We start from the raw sequence: 20,484 nt of genomic DNA, 5'->3' as shown, positions 1-20,484 counted from the left end.
AGGCTCATAGTGCCATGAGCTTATGAATCTGACAAACAAGGCTAACTTCAACCATTCCTGCCCTTGTTGGAACAAAGTCGCGCTCATGGATCTGGCTTTTTTTCCGACTGCACCACTTGGAAGCCTGGTTGCTCTCAGATTTTCCTTCAGCAGAGAGTGTGGCATGCAGGGTTCTGTCAGATTTGGAAGCATTTCCTTTTTTATTCTCAGCTGTGATAGGTCATCCTGCCCCCGCGCGTCAGGCATCTGAACGTTCGTTGTGGTACCGCAGCGAAGCCTGTGGTTCACATGCTCTGTGCCCACTGCATTGCCCTGTAATCTGTGTGTGACCCTGCGGGACTTAACCTCAGTGCTGATTGCTTATGTTTGTGAAAGCATAATCTTGTTCATGAATTTCCACAGATGTGGCAGACAAAGCCGAAGACTTAATTCTGTTTTCATTAATATCTTATGATTCACATCCACAGCAAACCAGGTCAGCTACAGAGTGGAAGCGCCTCACTAGGTGATAAACTGACCAAAGCACATGCTAAATTTCTCATGTATCAAGCGCACGTGGCAATCCCAGTTTTCCCTAAAAAAACTATTTGTTCCATTTAAAAATTATGAATGTGCAAAAATATGTTTGTGAAGCAAAACAATTTTGCTTGGATATACAGTCATTTAACATCAGATGTTTCTTAAATTTTATTGCACATTTGATTCTCTTAGGGAGCCCTTGCCGCTGTCACCGTAGGCTTTTCTCTGCTGGGAGTTTCAGGCTTGGTGTGCTCCGAAGCGTATTGTGAAAATGTTTATAATATAAAATGTGCTATATAAATACATTTTGATTTGATTTGATAGACACACTGCTAAAGCTTCACTGCAGTGTCTGCAGCAGACAGCTTGGTCTGTTGTTTTAACTGGGTCAGAGGGGAACTGGAGAAGATTAATGACACGGGGCTGTTGACCAGCCAATCACAGGTCAATATGACAGAGTGTGACAGTGTGTGCGAAATGTAGGTACAAACACTGCAGTTAGTTACAGTAGCCTAGCATGGCAGTCGTTGGTTTTTACCATTGTTTGGTAGCGGGTGGGGGGGGAAGGACCAAGCTCATGTTCTGCTACTTCAATACTGCAGTTGTTACCATCTGTGTAATGAATGAATATGAGAACCAAAGAAAATGCGCGCAGTCTAACGCTTTGGAACTTCTGTGATTATGTTTCTAGCTATTTCCTGCAAGAACCGATTTCCTCGGTAACTGAACTGTCCACACAGCCTCAGGGGGCACTGCCTCTCTTTAAACATAAGCAGGTCTTAAATAGCATCACGTTAATTGGATTCCACAGATTCAATGCTTAGAATACGTGACCACCGAGTTACTATATTTACCACGGTATTGTTTGTACACTGCTGTAATCAGCTTTAGTGGGCCTTGCTGCTGTCTGTGGAATGTAGGCTGCCAGCTTCCGAGAGGTCCTCTTTAATGGCGGTTGTGTAATAAGCCAAGAAGTGCGCACTATTTTATTTAGCGGTAATGATTTATTTTTGCTGTTAATGAGTAGATGCATTACTTACTGTTCCAGGACCCAGAATGTACCACACTACTCTTCCTTTGTAATGTAAAGGGATATCTTTTGGCACACTTGTTTTTGTTAACTGGCCCCTCCAGTTTGCTGCGATGAGCCGGGAATCGCCACAACCTCACACCAGTTCCCGATGCGGCCTGCTTCTCTGTGCCAGCGCGTGGCGGATTTACCGTGTGTTCCCGTGCCACACCAGGCTCCTTGAGTCGCGAGCCTGCAGCGGGGCCGATTGGCCGGGGAGCAAACGCCGCTGAGCAGTGACAGGCCATCGGTAACCGGGGCACGCGCGCACCGGTGCTGGTTTTCAGGGCGTCCTGATGCTGTTTGTGTCACAGGAGGTCGATATCTTTTCGCAAATCGGCCCTTTTCTGTGGAGGCTTGACTCGGCTGAATGCTGTTACCGGTGTGATGGGGGGGTGGGTGGGGGGAGGGGTGTCTCCGTGACTAATGAAGGCTTCCGGCGCAGGACTCTTCAGAGGTAATGAAACAGCGACTGACTCATCAGCATCAGCGAAGCCGTTCTGCACCTTTGCCTCAACTAGGAATCTTCCATGTTTATCCCTGGGTGTTGAGCTGCTGTGGTGTTCTTTCGGAAGGAGAGCCTGTGACTACTTAACACCTTCCAGTCCACACAGTACTACAGGATGGACAATGGCTAAATGAACTCACCGCTCTCTGTTTAAGAGCAAAACCAACGCTTGCATTTATTTCTAACTGAAACATAAGGTCATATGTTGAATGAATTCTACAAGTGCTGAAGGTGCATGTTTATGATCACCTGCTTTCATGTCTGCTTTGAGTGGTTGGTGAGATTGGCATGAGGAAGCTCCTGAAATAGCTCCTTTATTCGCTGTTCTGAGGGCAGCACCATCCCAGCTGACCTGTGCTAGCCTATCAGCCCACACTGTACTTCTGGAAAAGAAAGAAATGGCGCATTTATTTATGAGTCAGAATTGGGGACAATTGTCAATTGAATTCAGACCTACTGTATATTATTTGTATAGAGTATGGTTTATAATGGAATCTCTACAATCTGTCGTGAGCATTCTAATGAGTGGTGAGCATTCTGGCGCAAAATGGCTGGTGGGTAAGGTGAGTTCCCACTCATCACTGTAAAGCACTTTGAGCATTTGGAGAAGTGCTATATAAATGCAATGATTCATTCATTCATTCATTCATTCATTCATTCATTCATTAATCTCCAAAGGCTATTCCCAGTTTTTGCGCCCTGTTTATTGTATGTTGGATACAGTGATAAAATCCTCTTTCCTCCACACCTGTAGCCTGTTCTCTACCTGCTCCATGCTTGCCAACTAAACATAACACAGAGCAGTGATTTTCCAGCATTCCCCAGGACAGGGGAACTCACAGGCTGTCTGTGGTACCTGCGTGAGGTGCTGGCCCGGGGCTTGGCTGCCTGAGGGCTGGTAATGGGCGTGGCATGTGACACTGTGCTGGATGTGAAACAGGAGAAATGACCAAGAAAGGGAGACCAGGGTGTGGAGTCAGATTTGGGGCGAGTCAGATGTGCTGGCCCCGCAGGGCCACTCGCGGGACATCCCTAATCTGAGAGAGACGGAGGCCCCGGGCAGCAGCGGGGGAATCGTGCTCTGACAAGTGGCATGTAATGATGATGAACGAGTGAGTAATGTAGAACTACTCCTCTTAAATAGCCCCTTAAATAATGCAGTAAGATGGGGAGTTGGGTTTTTGAATCCTCTTTTGCAGCAGTTCTGCTTATATGACATTGATCCTAATAGGCTGTATCTGAGAGCTTATATATAGCGCCTCTGAGTAATGCATAGGTGTGCATTCTCAGGGGTTAATGCAGTCAGACAGAGGGCCCTGGCTAGCATCTCTGTGCTACCCGCCACCCATTACATGCAGCTAAATGTATAAGGCATTTCACTGAAATACTCCTGTGTAATGCTCTGGCCATTAATTAAGTGTAAATGGGCAGCGTTTCTGGTGACACTGATACATTATATTCATATGGACTTATGTAATGATTGACAGTTATGAATCCATCCAGTCCATCATCATTAACAGAAGGAAGAAAAATTTCCTTGATTTAATATTTCCGAGAATGGATTTTTTTTTGTTCACACCAGTGAGTGTCTTTCCCTCTGTTAATGATTGATGGATTGGGAATTTTACTTAGTGTAATATCCGTGGCGGTAAAACTCAACCGGTGCTCTTCAGAACGGGCTGAACACCAGTATAAGAGATTTTTTCTTCCCCTACTTGCATAACCTTGCAGCAGGTTTCAGTTTCAAAAAGGGATCATGAGGGTGGCCCTGATGAAGGCTCAGTTGAGCTCAGGTGTGCTGAAACGCGCTGGTGTTTTTAAACCTTTTTGCCATAATGGAATGAAGGCTTTTAACTTACAAGCACAACCGAGTGCCTTGGACCTCTTTTTTGGAATTGTAACCTGTGGCAAGGTTATGCAAGCAGGGGAACTTTCCCTCTGTTACTCTAACACACTGTTTAAATGTGTAGCAACGTGATACGATCTAAGCATTGGTCCATGTATACCGGCACTGATGAGGATTCTTGTTAAGCTAATATTAATGATTAAAATAACAAATGTTCCTAGAGTTAGAATGAGATTTATGGTCTGATGGAGCTTAATGAGATCAGTGTACCCAAAGCTCAACTGCTGTTTGTGATTCAGTGTGAAGGGAATTCTCTATAGCAGGGCTTTGGCAAAACTTACACACTTCATTTGTGCCGTTTCAGTGCACAAGTGGAGTTAGTTTTCATGCGTTGGTAATGTCACAGTGGCATCTGATATGGGGAAAATCTGATGATCAGTCGACTGAAGTCAATGCTGGAGGTCAAACGTGGAGTATGTAGCAGAGATGTGACTTAGCACATGAACAACCATTAGAGGATGTGACGTCACCCATTCAGAATCAATTAAATTTAAATGAGCTATCTTGGCTGGGGACCTTGGTCTTTAGCTCAGCGGGCTAACCGTATCTGCTGCTGTGTGTGGTGGCTGACGGGCACTGTGGTTCAAAACGTGCAGCAATCCGGGCCCACACATCGAGATAATGCAAGTGATCCAACATAATATATAGGCTACAGGAGTGTAGAGGGGCAGAATATAGTGGTTTTCAGAGACTCTGCTACAGGCTGAGACTTCACCCCCAGAGAAGCAATGAGAGAATGATTAATTCCCTTTGCTGGGGACGGTGGGCTTCTCCTTAGGAGGCTGACTGCATGCTAGTCCAGCTGGCTGGGGCGACACTGAACAGAAAGAGCATAGTTCCTCTCAAACTTTTGGCTTACTGACAAAGACAACAATCAATTAGAAAGGGGGGGAACATATTTAATAACCAACGGTTGGAAGAGAGCAGCAGTAAGTTCATCAAAAGATCATGGGTGTTAAGTCCCCTGCCTCTGCTTGCCTGGGTAGTGCAGGTGGAGGTAATTACCTAATTGCTTGATTGCCTCCACCTGCCTGTTGCCAACATAAGCCCTGCAGTGTGAAGCTGCGCGGGATCTTCTTTGGGGCTGTGTGCGGTTTGTGGTTTTTGTGGAGAGCTTTTTGTTTTGTGTACTTTGTGGGGTTTTTATTTGTTGTAGTTTGTGTGTTAGTTTGTAATTTATATTAATAAATGTCTGGGTTTCGTTGTTAAATCGGTTTCTGGATTGTTTTCGAGACACTTGGACCTGTTTGTTGCGGCCCTTCGAGCCGACCGTAGCAGGTGTCATGAGTTACATATGAAGTAGCTGTCTGAAATGTCCTAAGGTTATAGGTAGGCTATCTGTAGTTAGCTAATGTGATGATAGGTGTCTTTACTTAGTTGATGTGGTGATAGTTGTCTATAGGTAGCTATGAAACAGTAATGCGGGGTTTGGTGTTGGTAGCTAGGCTGTGGTGGTGTCTGTACCTGTCTATACCTGGTACCTGTGAAACAGTCAGGTTGGGGGTTGGTATTTGTAGCTAATGTTTGTACTAAAATCGACAAGCACAAGGATTTAGGCATTTGCATTAAACTATGTAAAAAAAAAAAAAAATAAAAAAATAAAAAAAAACTGAAGCAAATGCAAATCTTGCTGCATTCATCTGACTGAGGGAGAGAAAATAACAACCTGCTTCCCCCCTGAGCCGAGTTATTTGATATGACTCAAGCGCCTCCCCAAAGAGCCTGGATGTTTCCACTCTGCTTTTTATCTGCTTCTGCGTGAGGTCATCCCAAATCCTGATTGATGGAGATAAACTCCCTCCTGCCGTGGTTTCCACTATTACTCCCGCCCACCCCCAGTGGTGTGTGGAGACTCGCTATTAATTGCCCAGGCTTTCAATGGCTAATTAAACTTTTAATTAGCTTCTCCCAGTCCCACACCCTCATTGGCTGGGAGGTGGGGTGCTCCGCTGCAGCTTTAGAAATTGATTGAAATTAATTTAATGAATTGAAAAGTGTAAACAATGTTGCCGGGGGATTTTTAAATGAATGGATTTAATTTCAGTTAACCTCCTCAACGGGATTGATGGAGATGGATTTGCCTGCACTTTTGCGCCTTGCATTTGATTTCTTGCGCCCAATGAAGTGTAGGCGTGATTGAGCTTTGCAGCCACAGCCAATCAGCTGCATACCCTTCCAGTCAGCCAGAGGTAGCAGGCACATGTATACTCATGGTTTGTGCTCTATTTGACCACTTGTTAAGGTATGGTAGAAGGCACCATGTAAAGTATCTACCCATTGTTGTGCAGGTATGACAGTGACAATGTCACAGAAGCATTGTGGGTAACTGAATCATGGACAGAAGAGAGCAGAGGTAGAATAAAGAATAAAGACAAATGAGATGGCAGACAGAGGCAGTGAGTGATAGTAATGATGGTGGTTGTTGGGGAGGCAGGTGGGTGGGCACTGTGGGGAATGGAGGATATATCAATGTGGAGGGATGGTGGGCGGGCACTGTGGGGAATGGAGGGTATCTCGATGTGGAGGGATGGTGGGCGGGCACTGTGGGGAATGGAGGATATCTGAATAGGCGAATAACATTACATGGCAGGGCTTCCAGCTCTTGCTTTCTCAGCTGAGTTGGCTTAAGTTACTGTGTCTGAATTATCACTTGTCTTGCACTGGCTCATGGCTTTAAAATGCCATCTGACATTTTGGATTTTTTTTTGCTTTCCTAGAATTTGCCTATACTGCACAAAAACAGATTAACAGTATAAAACTGTGCAATTTGTGTTTCAGTCGAAAGATTCAGAAATGAGCTTATTAGTGTTTCCGTAGTACCTACTTTACAAGAAATCAGTAGTATCATTTTTTTTGTTTGTTTCTGCTGCTTAATTTAAAAATCTGAATATTGCCGAAGGCTCTTGAGATTTGGCTTTTTAAACAAAATGATATTGGCATCTTTGACAGATGTCACCGGTTTTACATGGTTATGCTTATTATGTAAAACCATGTTAAATGCACAGTTGCGTGTGCAATCCTCCTTTAGTGCATGAGTTGGAGAAATCCTGAGGCAGTTCCCATCAGCAGAATGAATGGTCTGGAGTCTGACTTTCCTCATAACATAACCTTGTGGGTATTGTAATGTGCACAGATTTTTCATTGTGGTATTGTTTTATGGAAAATTCAATCAATTCTCAATTAGGCATTTTTTCTAATCAGAACTGATATTCCCATTTATCCTACAAGCTTACTGGATTGGTGTGGCAAATTTTACTTGGCTCTTTGGCCTTTCCCTATACTGTACATGCTTGTGTGGTTTTGTGCACTGTGTGTCTGAATCTTTGTATATTTGTGGTCATGTTGGTACGAGAGTGTGTGTGTTTGTGTGTGTGCATGTGCATTTGTGTGTACATGTGTGTGCATGTGCGTGTGTCTGTGTTCAAACAGTGGCTAGCAATGCTAGCTCTGCCCCTGGCAGCAGTGACACAGTCACCAGCTGTATCTTCCCTCCCCCTCCTGTTAGAGCCTCGTTGTCACAAATCAAGCGCTGCTCCTTTGCAGGAGAATGTAGCCTACAGGCTGCAGTTCAGCTGGAGCCCTCATCACACTGCTGAGCTCAACTGTTCCACTATCCGCAGGTATCAGACCCCCACTACCTCCATGCCAGAGCCCCTTGTACCTTTAATGTTACCGGGTGCCTGATGGACTTTGCTGTGTATGAGTGCTTAATGATAAGGGTTGCTGGACTCACTACATCTGGAAGAATTAGGAAGGCAATGGGCCTCCCAATGTGTGGCAGGGGGTAAGGACTTTCTCCTGAGCTTTAAAGCAACCTGTCTCTCAGTACCATGCTCTGCCGTGATTCACTCTGATGTTGTCAATCACAGAGCCCTGCCCACCCACTTTTCTGTATTTGTCCCAATGCTTCCTCTTTTGGAACCTTAAAAAAAAAAAAAAAATGTAATTTTTTTGCAATCAAACGTTATGCCTGGAGCCACACAATCCCGGTGGCATTGCTGTTGAATAAATGCTTTTTTTTCCACTCCTAATATAATATAGAAGTTGTTTATTTACAGCATCTTAGAGCGTATGATTCACGCTGTCGTGGTGAGAGAGCATGAGTTTTGGCTCAGAATAGTCTTTTTAAGTGCTAGCCAGGGCTGGCTGCAGCGGAGTGGCGCTTGCTTTAGCGCCCTGTGTCTGCAGTTTGGCAGCTTGCCAGGCTGGAGCCGCGGTGAGAAAGCTCTCCCCTGCTTTCATCCTTCTCTTTTTCGGTTTTGCCTCCGCGCGTTGCGACGTCAAACCTGATCGAGGGTATTCCGTGACTCTCAGAGGTGGGAAGTCCAGGGGTCAGAAAGTAAAATTCCTTCCATGTGTTTCTTTTACCTCAGCCAGCTGATTAGTTCTACCTCCTGGCTGAAGAATTGTACTAATAAGCAAATCCAGCTGATAGGAAGAAAATACTGAGCAGAACTTTTACTTTCTTGTGCTGGATTTTCCATCTCTGGTGATTGTCAAACTGGGCGCATTAGCAGTCTCAGGGCCGGGTGTCGGTGTGCCAGACTCTCCCTGGTGTTGGCTCCTGACTCTGAGGAGAGGAACCAATCAGCTGTCTCCACAGCTATATCCGTCTGTTCATCTGTTCAGATGTCAATCATCTGTCACCTCTCTGACTGCTGCTTCCCCTGGGTTCACAATGTCCTAAAAATGCATTAATATCAAACAACAATAGCTGTCTCCTTCTATCCATCTCTCTCGTTGTCCATATGAAGCAATCCACTGTCATTTTTGACCATTTCACCTTTTTAGTCACACAATCTGCTGTACCGAAACAGTAGTATAAAACAATAATCCAGTACTGACAACACTTAACTCAGTATAGGAACTGAGGATAAATTTTGATTGAATCTAGGCATTGGTTTCTTCCAGTAGATACTGGATGTTTGGAGGGCAGGAGATGTGTGTGTATGTGTTCGGGATCTGGTACTGTGTATTGGGAGGACACAGGAGAAGTGTGTTGGGTGTGTGCGTGTGTGTGCACATGCTTGCGGGTGTACATTGTGTGTGTACTCATGCGTTCAACGTGTACGTGTGTGTGTGCATGCACACGTTCGTGTGTGTGTGTGTGCGTGCGTGCGTGTGCGTGTGCGTATGCATGTGCGTGCGTGTGTGTGCTTGTGTGTGCGATCAGTCGCTGTATGCTGAACACTTGTTCTATGACTCACTCTGATCTTTCTGGCCCCCACAGGGAATCAACATAGTGGGACCAGGTAATGCCAAACCCCCCCTCGCCAGTTCAGGGATGTACCAGCTGGACCTTGTGCTGAAGAGCGGGCACAACCTGGCCATACGGGACAGGGGAGGTAAGAGCCGGAAAGTTCTCTCTCTTTATACTTCTATCTATCGCTTTCTGTATGTTCCCTTTCTTTCCCTATATTTCTTCCGCTCTCACACACTCTTCTCACTCTTTGTCTGTCTTTCTCTATCTCTTTCTGTATCCCTTTGTTTTTATTCTTCTCTCACTACTTTTCTCTCTCCTCTTCTTTCTTCCATTTCAGTCTCTTACCCTCTTTCATGCATTTGTTTTACCCATTCGTCTGCCTTTATCTGTACCTGTCTCTCCCTCTCTGTTTGAAGCCTTTGACGATGTCGTAGCACGCGTCTCCAGAAGCACTGAGCGGGGCAGACAAGGCTGGCCTTGTTCAGGAAGACCAGAGCAATAGTGATGTGGGTCCTGACAGAGCGTGTTGCCTTCACAGAGAGGCAGCAAACAGAGGCTTTGGCCTGTCATTACTGATCGTTTTCTCTGTTGCCTGTGGAGCTTCTGCTGCCATATCTCAAGTTATAGCAGATGCACAGATCCAGTTAAACAGTTGAAAAAGGGATCAAGCGAATTATCATTTTATAACCAACTTGAACATGCAGTGGTCCACTTAGATCAATGGGTATGAATGCGGTAGCTTGTTTCTCTGTCCTTTTGTTGGGCATTCACTCTTTCACTATGGTAGCTCAGATTCAGGCAATTTATGACCGTTATTTATTTGTGAATGATGGACGTGGCCATTTTGTGTACAGAAAAGGGTGTGGATACTTTATGATTTTGGGCTGGAAGAGGTTGGACCTGTGAAGTGCAGCCAAAGAAATTACCAGAGGGATCTGAGCCAGTCATGTCAGAGACAGTGTTGCCGCAGCGGGTTGGACTCGGAGCGGGTGGAGTTTAGGAAGCGTAGATATGACCTGCTGTACCTGTGCAGTTTCTGTGTGTTTTGCTCTCTGAGCCGGGCTCCCAGCTGGAGAATATGGAGCCTGAAATACAGGCTCTGGGCCTGGCTTTGACTGCTTTAAGCAGACAGGAGAGCTTTCTTTCTTAGACAACGCTCTACACTCTCACCGGAAACCTTGAATAAAATGACACCCCACCTTGATTAAGCAGTAACTGGAACATCTCTCCCTCTCTCTTTCTGTCTTCCTTTCACTCTATCTCCCTCTCAGATGCACACTCACTCTCTCCCCCTCCTTGACAGGTTCATGGAGTTTTAAATGGTTTTAGATTTCCCAGTGTTCCAAGCTTAATCTACCTCAACACGGCCAATTTTATGGTGTCTCTCGATCAAAGCTTGGCAGATCTGCCCTGCCATTGGTCAATGTCTCCCAAGCAGTCCCTGACCTCGTCACTCTGAACCACGCTGCCAGCCGCAGCCCGCCATTAGTAAAACGCAGAATGCGGAATCAGTAAAATGCAGATTGTATAGTCACAGTTAACAAATGTGAGGATTAGTTGATTCTCTGGAGCACACAAAGGCAACCAGAAAAATGTCTTTACTGCTCTGCAGAGTAGTGGCTGAGTTTGTGCAGAACGCTCTTGCAGTGAGGAAAGCAAGACTCTGCTCATTGAGCCATGTCTCTGCTGTATTGCCTCATGCCAGTGAGGAAATTAATAGCGAAAAAAGATACCATGTACTTAGCATCAAGTGATTCCTTGTATAGTTGCCAGTTATGAGTAATATTGTGCTCATGTTCTAACCTCCTGAGGGACCTGTGGTCTTCACTGGCTTTAATTGTTAATATTCATTGTGCCATAGCTGCTGAGTGGATCGGATAAATAATGAATTAGCCTACTTCCTACGCATGCTCTTAAACTTTGTTGCTGAGGGAGAATAGTTGTAATTTATTTTTTGCCCTTGGTTTTTCTTAGAATTCCTTCAGGATATTAATTATAAAAACATATGATTTCATTAATTTATTGAATTATGCTGTATTTATGGTAGGTTGAAGTTTGTTTTGAAGTCGGGTGTCCTTAGTGTTCCTCTGCTGGTCGAGTGCAGTCTGCTTATGTTCAGCGTGCCGTCTAATGCTGTGATTTGCCTGGAGCTCGTCCTCCATCGCAGGCTAAGAATACACACTATATGAGGGATTCCCTTTCAGGAGGAGCTCTGCAGCAGCTTGGGGACTGTACTGGGGTCAGTCATCACCGGGAGGAACAAACCCAATATTTACATGAGCTCCATCCCCTGGCTGATCCCAGAAGCCGCACGTGTCGCACGGAAACTAGTCTATAAATACAGACTCCTGTTCCCTCAGGTTTCTGAAGGGAAGAGCTTGTCAGAGTTACGCAATCTCAGCCGCGCGCGACAGAACCGAACAGAGCCCCGTCTCTTCTTTAAAGAAGGAACGATGGCGTCATCGGGGCGCGGAGAGCGAGGGGGCGGCGGGTGGGGGAGGCAATTTCTCCACAGGCCGGCTAATCGGATCATTGCGCGTAGCCTCACGAATGTCATCTCTGCGCGTATTAAATGAATAATCATTGCAAGAAGGCCACGTTGCATTAAAGAGCTCCAGTGATGCGTGCTCGCACGGTGACCGCGATGGAATTGATTAGCACTCCTGAAAAATGAGTCAACCTGTAAAATATTCATGTGGTGCACACAAAATGAATGTAAACCTCAGCTAGATACACCACCAAACCCCCCACCCACCCAGAGCCCCTTGCTATTGTACATTTTAAATCCACAAACTTCAGCCAGCTGTAGCATCTTATAGCTGGCAAAGCCACAAGCTCCACACTAAGCCAGTAATCCCAGAAAAAGAGCCCCTGCACTTACCTGTATGAGCAGGGCTGCATGAAGAATGGACCACGCAAAGCCCTTCTTGCATATGGGCATACTGCTCGTGTAACTAATGCTAGTGAACCAGAGACGGTCTCTGTCTCTGCTTTGTGTTGATCTTGCTGTTCTGGCTGCGTATTATTTGATATATGCGGTTTGTGCATTGGTGGCTCATATGCTGCTGTTGTGAAATATTTATATCTGCTTCTGTTATTGTTAAATATTTATATCTGCTTCTGGTTTCTACAAGCTGCATCTGAGAGACTGTGTGTCTGTTTTTTTTGATGTCACGTACTGAACCACCACAACTTTTTGTTTCATTAGCAGTGGCTACAGCACGTTGTCTCTGGTTATTTTTGGGTTTTAGGGTAAAGTTATGTGCATACAACAGCATATAAAAGGATTTTGACCAGGATGAATGTTTGCGTGTATTTGTGAGAGTTCCAGTGTGAACCTGGGAACAAAAATGTGGTATCGACAAGAGGACACCCAGTTACAGTCTTTCGCAGAGGCCCATTTGTAATCACAGCTATACCTACAACAGCATCCAAAATAAAATCAAAGGAAATAACGGCGACGGCTCCGTTCGACCCAGCCGGCCTCCGGGAATGAGAAACGCACGAAACGGAAAGAGGCCGGCGGAGTCTTGCGTTGTTTATGAGAGGTCTCCTAAACAAATGAAGCTATTTTCTTTCCCCTGAGGCGTAAGGCACGAGTCGATTCTCCTACGATTGCATCACATTTTTCACGGGATCGGTTCCCTCTCTGAGCTCGCGGCTGCATCGGATCTGCTGAGATGATGCGCTGGGGTGGGGTTTTAGTGGGGCAGTGTGCAGATATATAACTCTGCAATCTGTGCCGCTTTGTGTCAGGAAAGAGGCTTTCAAGTCACAAGTTCCAGTGCAAAAAGAATCTATTTCTTTGTTAATGTATTTCCCACTTCTGGGGGTATTGCGGTTAGCTCAGTCAGTGTGTCTGGCCGAGTCAAATAGAGGCAGCTACAGCATTTAGCACGAGGTCGAGGCTGCATCAAAGGGCCGAGTGTTTTGATGGACTATTGCGGTGTTCCTGTTTTATGCTTGTTCAAGATTCCAGATTCTGCTTCATAGAAATCAGAGGGATCATTACCCCTCTGCCTCCTCAAGTTCTGTAATCATTGCTGTGGTTATCGTAGGTCTACCCCCTTCTGTGACTATCAAGAAGCTGATATTCTATTTATTGTTTAAAAATGGGCATAAATATTCTCTTCTTTTTCATTTGAGGAATTGATTTGAAACTCAATTCAAATACCAATTAATTTCTTGAATTGACTGAATGGAAATGGAATTGATACGGAACTGCACACATGACGTGAATTTTCTTCTGTGTCAGAACAGAACTGCGGCAATGCTTTCTAATAATGATGGTCAGGCTGTGAGCAGTGTGGATTAGGTCACTGGGTATTTTACCCTGATTGCTGCAGGTTCAAATCCTATGTAGCACAGTTCCATTGTGTATGAGAAGCTATAACCCAACTCTATCCTGGTTTTTGTCACTAAAAAAAGTGTTAGGATGACTCTAAGGCTCTGACTTTCAAATATTAGAATATAGGATTTTCTGGAGTGGTGCGGCCCAATGTGAGATATTTTTATGGGACTCAGAGTCCCTGAGGTTGAGGCTCAGAGAGATGATCTCTTAAAGAGCTGGTGGGGCTTGCTTTTCAGAAAATTTAATAAACTTATGAACAGGTCCATTTTGTTTTGTTTTCTCGCTATTCCCCTATAGCTTGTAAACACAATAGGAAATAAAATAAAAAAATGACAAAAGAGATTTTTTTTTTGTCTGTTTTTTTATTTATTTATATGAAGTTAGCCGGCGCTGAACTATTTTTCAGTATTATTACAGCCGGTTTGAAGCCAGAAAATGCAATAGCCTGCTCCCTGTACAGTCAATCCCTACAGAGTGGGACCGTGGCCATGGGATAGAGTGAATCCAGCTCAAATGCAATTTAGATCACATTCAGCACATCTGGCAGTTCATATTGTTGGCTGCGAGCGCTTCCAACCTCATTTTCAAAATTCAATCTTCGGCTGTTTCCGTAATGGGGCCCAAATTTTTTTCAACTGCGTTCTGGATGCTGATGTGCTGAACCCGGGGGTGTTAGTGAGGTGTTGGGTGATCTTGGATTAAGCCTTTCTAGCAGATTGCTCTCACGCAGGAGTGCCAAGGCGGTGTTGGTCCCTGGGAGTATACTATAGAGTGCTGTATTGAACTGGAGGGTGGTTCATCTTCTCTCATGCCCCTGGAGACAGATTAGAACGGAGAGATTGGATGGGTTGTTTCATCGCTCCAGACAAAATCAGTGTGACCTATAGAAGTTGTCTCAGTTTTCTCTTATTAATCATCTAATTGGATGGCGTTCTTTAATCACTGTCATTTAATACCTTTTCATCTCGATTTAATGACACCATGTGTACTTTCGACACAATTGTTTTTATTTTCCCAGATGTCTTTTTACGCTGTGCAGTGCTGCTTCGGGTTCATAAAATAACGTGTTATTAATGTTACTTGAATTAAAATATCTTGTTGTCGTTGTCATTCATGTGCTGACAAAGGGTTGGGTTTGTATGAATGAGGCACTGAAATTCAGCTCACTCACAGAGGGATGGTGAGCGATGAATGCCAGTGAAATTAAAATGGTAATTGTAATCATTGTATTGAATTGTTGCTTACAGAGGTCTTTCATCTTGGGCGCATTAATATTTTATGAGGTAGCCGGCTGAGGCGTGGCATATTTATTCTGGTCTGAACGTCCTTTCTGCAGTGATATTTCAATTGTGTAACACAGCCCTGCTGTCTTGGTTGTCAGCATGCGCACAGACCCTCTGTGTTTCTCTGTGTTGAATAGGCTGAAGGATGTCGCACTCCAGATTGGCTAGTACATGTGAGCTTGTGCGTTTTGCAGAAGGTGGTACGTCGTCAGTGTCGCTGAGTGGGGTCGTTTAGTGGAAATGCCCTTGCTGCACATCCTGCATGGTGCAGGAGGCAGAACCTATAGCCTTCACATGGTCATGGTGTAGGCTATCCCAGCAGTAGTTCTCATGTAAATCGCATGAATGCACTTGCATTCACCTGCATCGTTAGCCGCTCTGTGTAAGAATGTAAATGACTCTAATGCAGTGCATGCTCATAAAAGGTGAATTATTCACCTAGTTGGTTTACTCTGCTGAGGCACTTGTTCTCAGCGCAGTGGTGAGGATGTGGCCATGGTCCGTGTGAAGTCCTGAATGTGTAGGAGCATGACTAGGTGCCCCACATAGCGATGCGTAACTGGCAGTACTTTCACCCAGGGAGGGAGGGTTTTACTCATTAAGATATCCCTTGCCTCGCCCCTCGTTAACCACTCCTCTGGCTGATTGGCCGACTGACCTGCCTGCGCCAGCTGCAGCGTTTGCGCAGCTCGGTCGGCGGATTTCAGCGATGGCTTCCCGCGTTTCTCAGGAGGAGCGTGCCAGCTAAGGTACACTGCGGCCGTGGCACCTGCTCGCCATTGTTAAAAAGAAAGAATAAATTTAGGGAACAAATGGTTGCTCAAAGGAAAAAGAAATCTTGTTCTGGGGCTATTAATCAGTTATATGGGAAGCCTTTTAAACCGTGTGTCAGAGCGGTCATTGACACAGGCTGTTCTGGAAGCGGTAACTGGGAGATTAAACGCTCCTCACCTCTCCCCTCACCCCTCTCAGGTCAACTTCTGCAGCAGGGCTGCATACATAATGCTGTGTGCCCAGCTGGACCTTAGAGCAGAGCCTTAAATCAGACTTAATGGTCACCGTTCAGAAATACTGTGCCAAGTACTCTAATTGCTCTTGCAGACATGCAATCATTTGCAGTTCTGTCCAAAATGCATCGATAAAGTCGTCAAGTAAAGAACTACGATGAGAAGAGAGGCTGTGAAAACCCTTATAGAAACTGGACATGCTAAAAATATATATTCACAAAATATATCCGCAAGATATTCACTTCACCACTGCAACACTTCACCACATACAGTACGGCCAAATATAAAAACGATGCCTTTCAGGTACTGCAATATATTTTTAAGAATCCCCCCTTTTGTTGTGGTGCTACTATTGTGTACGTGAATAATTTTGCACTAAATACAAATTATTGCCATTCAGATATTGCAGTATTAAAATACTTTTTTAAATGTATTGTTTTGAAATATTTACAACATCTGAATGGTAATAATTTGTATGCAGTGTGAAGTGTTGCAATGTCTTATTTTCATCTTGATAACATTTCATTATATTTTATCATATTTTATTTATATAAGAGAAATATAAATGCTGTAATAGAGATTGTGATTTTTTCCATCCCCTTCTCCAGTTCTACACAAAGGTACCTGGCACCTTAACAAGCCCGGCAGCTGGATTTCAGGCTGAATCTTTAAAGCCTTATTCAGTTTCCTGTAACAAGCTTTCAAGGAATTTTTAAGGAGAAAGACTACCTTCAGGGTCCTTAAAGCTATTATTCTCTTTCTCTGTGAAAAGGCACTGCTTTTATGGATAAGAGGCATATCTGATTTCATGTTAAAAATGGAAAATTCTGACTTTAGTTACACCCATGTAGGCTATGTGATCACAGGCAGCATAGAGTTTTAGTCAGTGAGTCACAATGCATACTCAAATAGGTGAATCTTGAAATGCCATTTGTCATTTGCCAAAATAGGGTAATAATGCAACTTATGTTAAAACATTGACATTTCTGTGCAATGTAAACATGAATATGGATACAGTGTGCGTCTGCAGTGCTGGAGTTACTGCTCAGAAATTTTAACTGTGTATAGAAGCTGCTTGTTGTAAATAAACAACATATCTATATTCTAGCAACTTCTGAGAACAAAAGCTGTTTTTTTTTCATTTTGTATTCATGCCATGGAAAACATGAAGTAAAAAAGGAAAAATGAAGAAAAAAAGAAAAGAAAAGAAAAGGATGAAGGAGGAAACCCTGCCTGAGCTCTTCTGTGCAGGCTGTGCTGCCAGTCATGGTTGCCTGATCCCCGATGGTTTACTGATGCCCCGGAGGCTTCCAGAAGGATTGTTCAGAACTCGTGACCCTAAAACACGTCTGCTGTTTTCCCGTTTGCCCTTATCGGCTGCTTCTGCCTTTCCCCGTGCCGGCTCATCCCTCCCTCCGTCAGCTGGGTTCTTACCCGGACACTAAATAGAAATGAATTCTCTACAGGTGTCGAGCAGGGAAGGTTCTGGATTAGGCTACCGCAAATGAAGATCCCCCCCTCCCCTGGGGTGTGCCTCCAGCAGCCGTACTGCGGTGTGAATTTCTGCAGTGTCATTCATCCTGGTGTGAATTACTGCGGTGTAAGGATGGTTCATTCTGTGTGAAAATGGTTCAATTCCCCGTTGTGCTCGAATGGAGAGACAGACGGGAGCCTTGGGGATGATGTATAGTGACTCGTGCTGAGCAGACACAGCAAATCGCGGCTGCGGTATTACTTTACACTGTAGAGCTGTTGGAACGAGCACAAGCAACTGTTTAGTGCGTTACAGAAACTGAATGTATGCTGTGAATGTTGAGTACTGAATTAGAATACTGCTCTCGCATTTTAATTTTGAGCTGTGTTGCTGCTGTACAGAGGGTGTTCTTGATGTTACCCTCCTACTTCATATTTAAAGCTGATGGTCATATTATTATCACCATTTTATTACATTACTGCTGTGTTGTGGCTTTTAGAATTGCATGTTAATTAAGTGGTGGACTGGCTGTTTGGTGTATTATAATATCATCAGTCTGTATCAGGAAAGGGTAAGAAAGGCCATGGTTTTAATTTAGGTTTTAATTTAGGCCAGAAAGTTCATAGATTTAATTAGTAAAGTTGCCTAGTCTGCCTAGCAACAATTTATTGATAACTCAATGAATGACGGCTGATAACTGTCTCAATGTCCCGATATAAAATCCGGTACAGCGATCAGATCCATGAGTGATCCAGTGTTAGCATATAGAGCTAATTAGCTAATTGAGCGGGGACAATAGGTGGAATCTAAAGCCGGCCCGCCAGGAATGGAAAGGCCCGCCCCTGGTCTGTAGAGACAGGCCCCGCCCTGCGTGTGCTCCAGTGACGCTGAGTGAGGAGTGAGTACGGAGCAGCCGCCGGGGTCGGCAGACAGCCTGTCCGCTTTGGGAAAGACTGTGAGATTTAACCCTCTGTCTGTGATTGAAGCTCAGAGCCTCCTGCATGTAGCCTACTGCGCGTGACACTGACTGCGTTAGCAGCTGCACGTGCCCCAGTTCAGTGAGCACAGCCTTTTTGTTGCTCAGGCATCCACGTCCAGCCTTGATGGAGGATGTAGGTTTGTACGTAAACGCTGCCCTTTTTCATTGCGCCGTGAGGGACTTGTATTGTATTGCACTGTATTGTATTGTAACGAGCCCCCTCTGGAAACCTGCCCAATGCAGCTTCCTGATATTGGACAGAAGAGCCAGCTCTCTCTCACACTCTCTCAGAATGACTCATCACCGGCTGCAGTGGCCATTTACACACTGAGGCTTTCCATGCTGCTTGAAGATTCTTGAAACTCGACAGATTTAGAAACAAGTGAAAACAAGGCCTAGAAATGTCTTTTTTTTCTCTCAAGTAGAATATATCAACTTACTGTTTTCTTGACAAGTGAAATTTTCTTATCCCATTGGAAAATCTTGAAATGAGTCTCACCTCATTGGCAATGTTTTTGCCTTATTTAACGGAGAAGTGAGAGAAATAAGATAGTAAATCAAAATATTTGAAAGTACTGTCAATCATGGGATTGACATATTTTTGGTTTTTGTTGTGAGTTCATTTAAATCTTCACATCCACGCTTTATACCGATTATGATATTAGAAACTGACTGCAGACAAGAATCCACTTTCTACTGAAACTAATAGGTTAAATCTGAACATCCTTAACATCTGCCTGCAGTCACATCTAACCAATGCAGCTCTCTAAATGCTCTGACATTACCCATAATTATGTGAAAGTGCTGCACCCTCATTTTGTCCCATTGAATTCAATAGGGGCTCGTAATGAATTGGCCCTGTCTGAACCAGTCTGTTTTCCAGTGTCTAAGAAACACTTTTAAAACATCGATAACAACCAAGGCTCTAAAGATGCTAGTCCTTTGCTATAGAACCCCCAGCGGGCCTGGTCCTTCGGTGTTTGGAATAATGAAGGAATTAATCATTATTTGTGAGTCATCTACTCCTGTGGAATGAATTCCCCCACTCTCTTAAGAGGAAGCGTGACTATTTACACGTACACAAATCTTTGGGTGCAGCTCAGATAATTGTTTTTCGGTCGACCTGCTTGCGTAATGCTATCTGCGAGCAGAACTATGACTCCGGCGCATTCGGTCTGTGTAAAATGAACTGTGATAGAGTGCTTTCAGCTCTGATGAGAGCATGAGTGACCCCCCCACAGAAGTGTGATGTGTAGAAACCCCGCGGTGCGGTGAGCGGGGCTCCGGGGGTTGATGGCGGCTGTGAAAGTCTCTGTTTGGATGGTAATGAATGGAGGAGGAGGCGATGCCCCTGCTGTGGTGTGTGGTGTGGTGTGGCGGGGTGTGGTGTGGTGTGGTATGGTGGTGTGTGGTGTGGTGTGGCGGGGGGTGGTGTGGTGTGTGGTGTGGTGTGGCGTGGCGCGGCGCGGCGTGGCGTGAGTGAGCAGGCGGATTGAGCCGCGTGCTGGGAGACGGAGCTTCGCGGGGCTGCAGGTGTGATGTGGTGTCCAAGGAAGCGGTGGAGTGGAACAGCGCTCAAATCAAACAAAGCAGCGAGAGCAACCTGTTCCAGTCACATGACTAAACACTCCACTGCAGTCCCTTTGTATTTAAATGATGCCTTTTGCCTGAATGTGGAATGCACAGGTGAACAACTGATGTTTTAAGAGACATTAGGAATTCAAGATAAAATAAAATAAAAAATCCAGACCCTCTTTTTTGATGCATCAAAAGTCTTTGAGTTTGCTGCAGTACGTTCATTAGCTTCATTAGATAATATTCAGTATCTTCAAATCATATCACTGGCAAGATGAGGAAATGTTCCTCCTCAGCTGATGAAAAATCACAGGATCAGCTTGCAGTGATTTGGTGATCAGTGTATATGATCAGCCTGGTGTGGGGCTGTGACCAGTCCTGTGTACCAGAGGATCAACTTCATGTGATTTTGCGATCAGTTTACAGGATCAGCCTGCTTGTACATTTGTAGACGTGTGGGTACAAATATATGCACTTGTGTTTGTTTACTAATATGTGTATGCACCTGTGAGTGTGTGTGTGTATTCTAGTATGTGGGTATGTGTATGCTTGTGTGAGTGCATGCATGCAATGTGTGTGCGTGTGTATGCATGCATGTGTGCGTGTGTAT

General features: G+C 44.7%; 1 protein-coding gene across 10 annotated transcripts in view; it reads left to right on the top strand.

Annotated features, from left to right (window-relative positions):
* Nucleotides 1–20,484, top strand: part of mctp1b (multiple C2 domains, transmembrane 1b) — a 106,997-nt gene that overhangs the window by 26,113 nt on the left and 60,400 nt on the right. For 8 of the 10 annotated variants that reach the window (XM_035390489.1, XM_035390490.1, XM_035390492.1 and 5 more), the window contains exon 2: nucleotides 9,233–9,347. In XM_035390489.1, coding sequence (XP_035246380.1) covers nucleotides 9,233–9,347 — 115 coding nt within the window. Of the gene's footprint in view, nucleotides 1–3,046; nucleotides 3,209–7,545; nucleotides 7,623–9,232; nucleotides 9,348–20,484 lie in introns of those variants that run through there. The other 2 variants (XM_035390495.1, XM_035390496.1) reach the window with 2 other exon arrangements.

This window comes from Anguilla anguilla, chromosome 14, assembly GCF_013347855.1.
Source record: "Anguilla anguilla isolate fAngAng1 chromosome 14, fAngAng1.pri, whole genome shotgun sequence".
In the NCBI taxonomy this organism is placed as follows: Eukaryota; Metazoa; Chordata; class Actinopteri; order Anguilliformes; family Anguillidae; genus Anguilla; species Anguilla anguilla.
The sequence above is the reverse complement of the archived record's forward strand: the minus strand, read 5'-3'. Positions and strand labels throughout refer to the sequence as shown.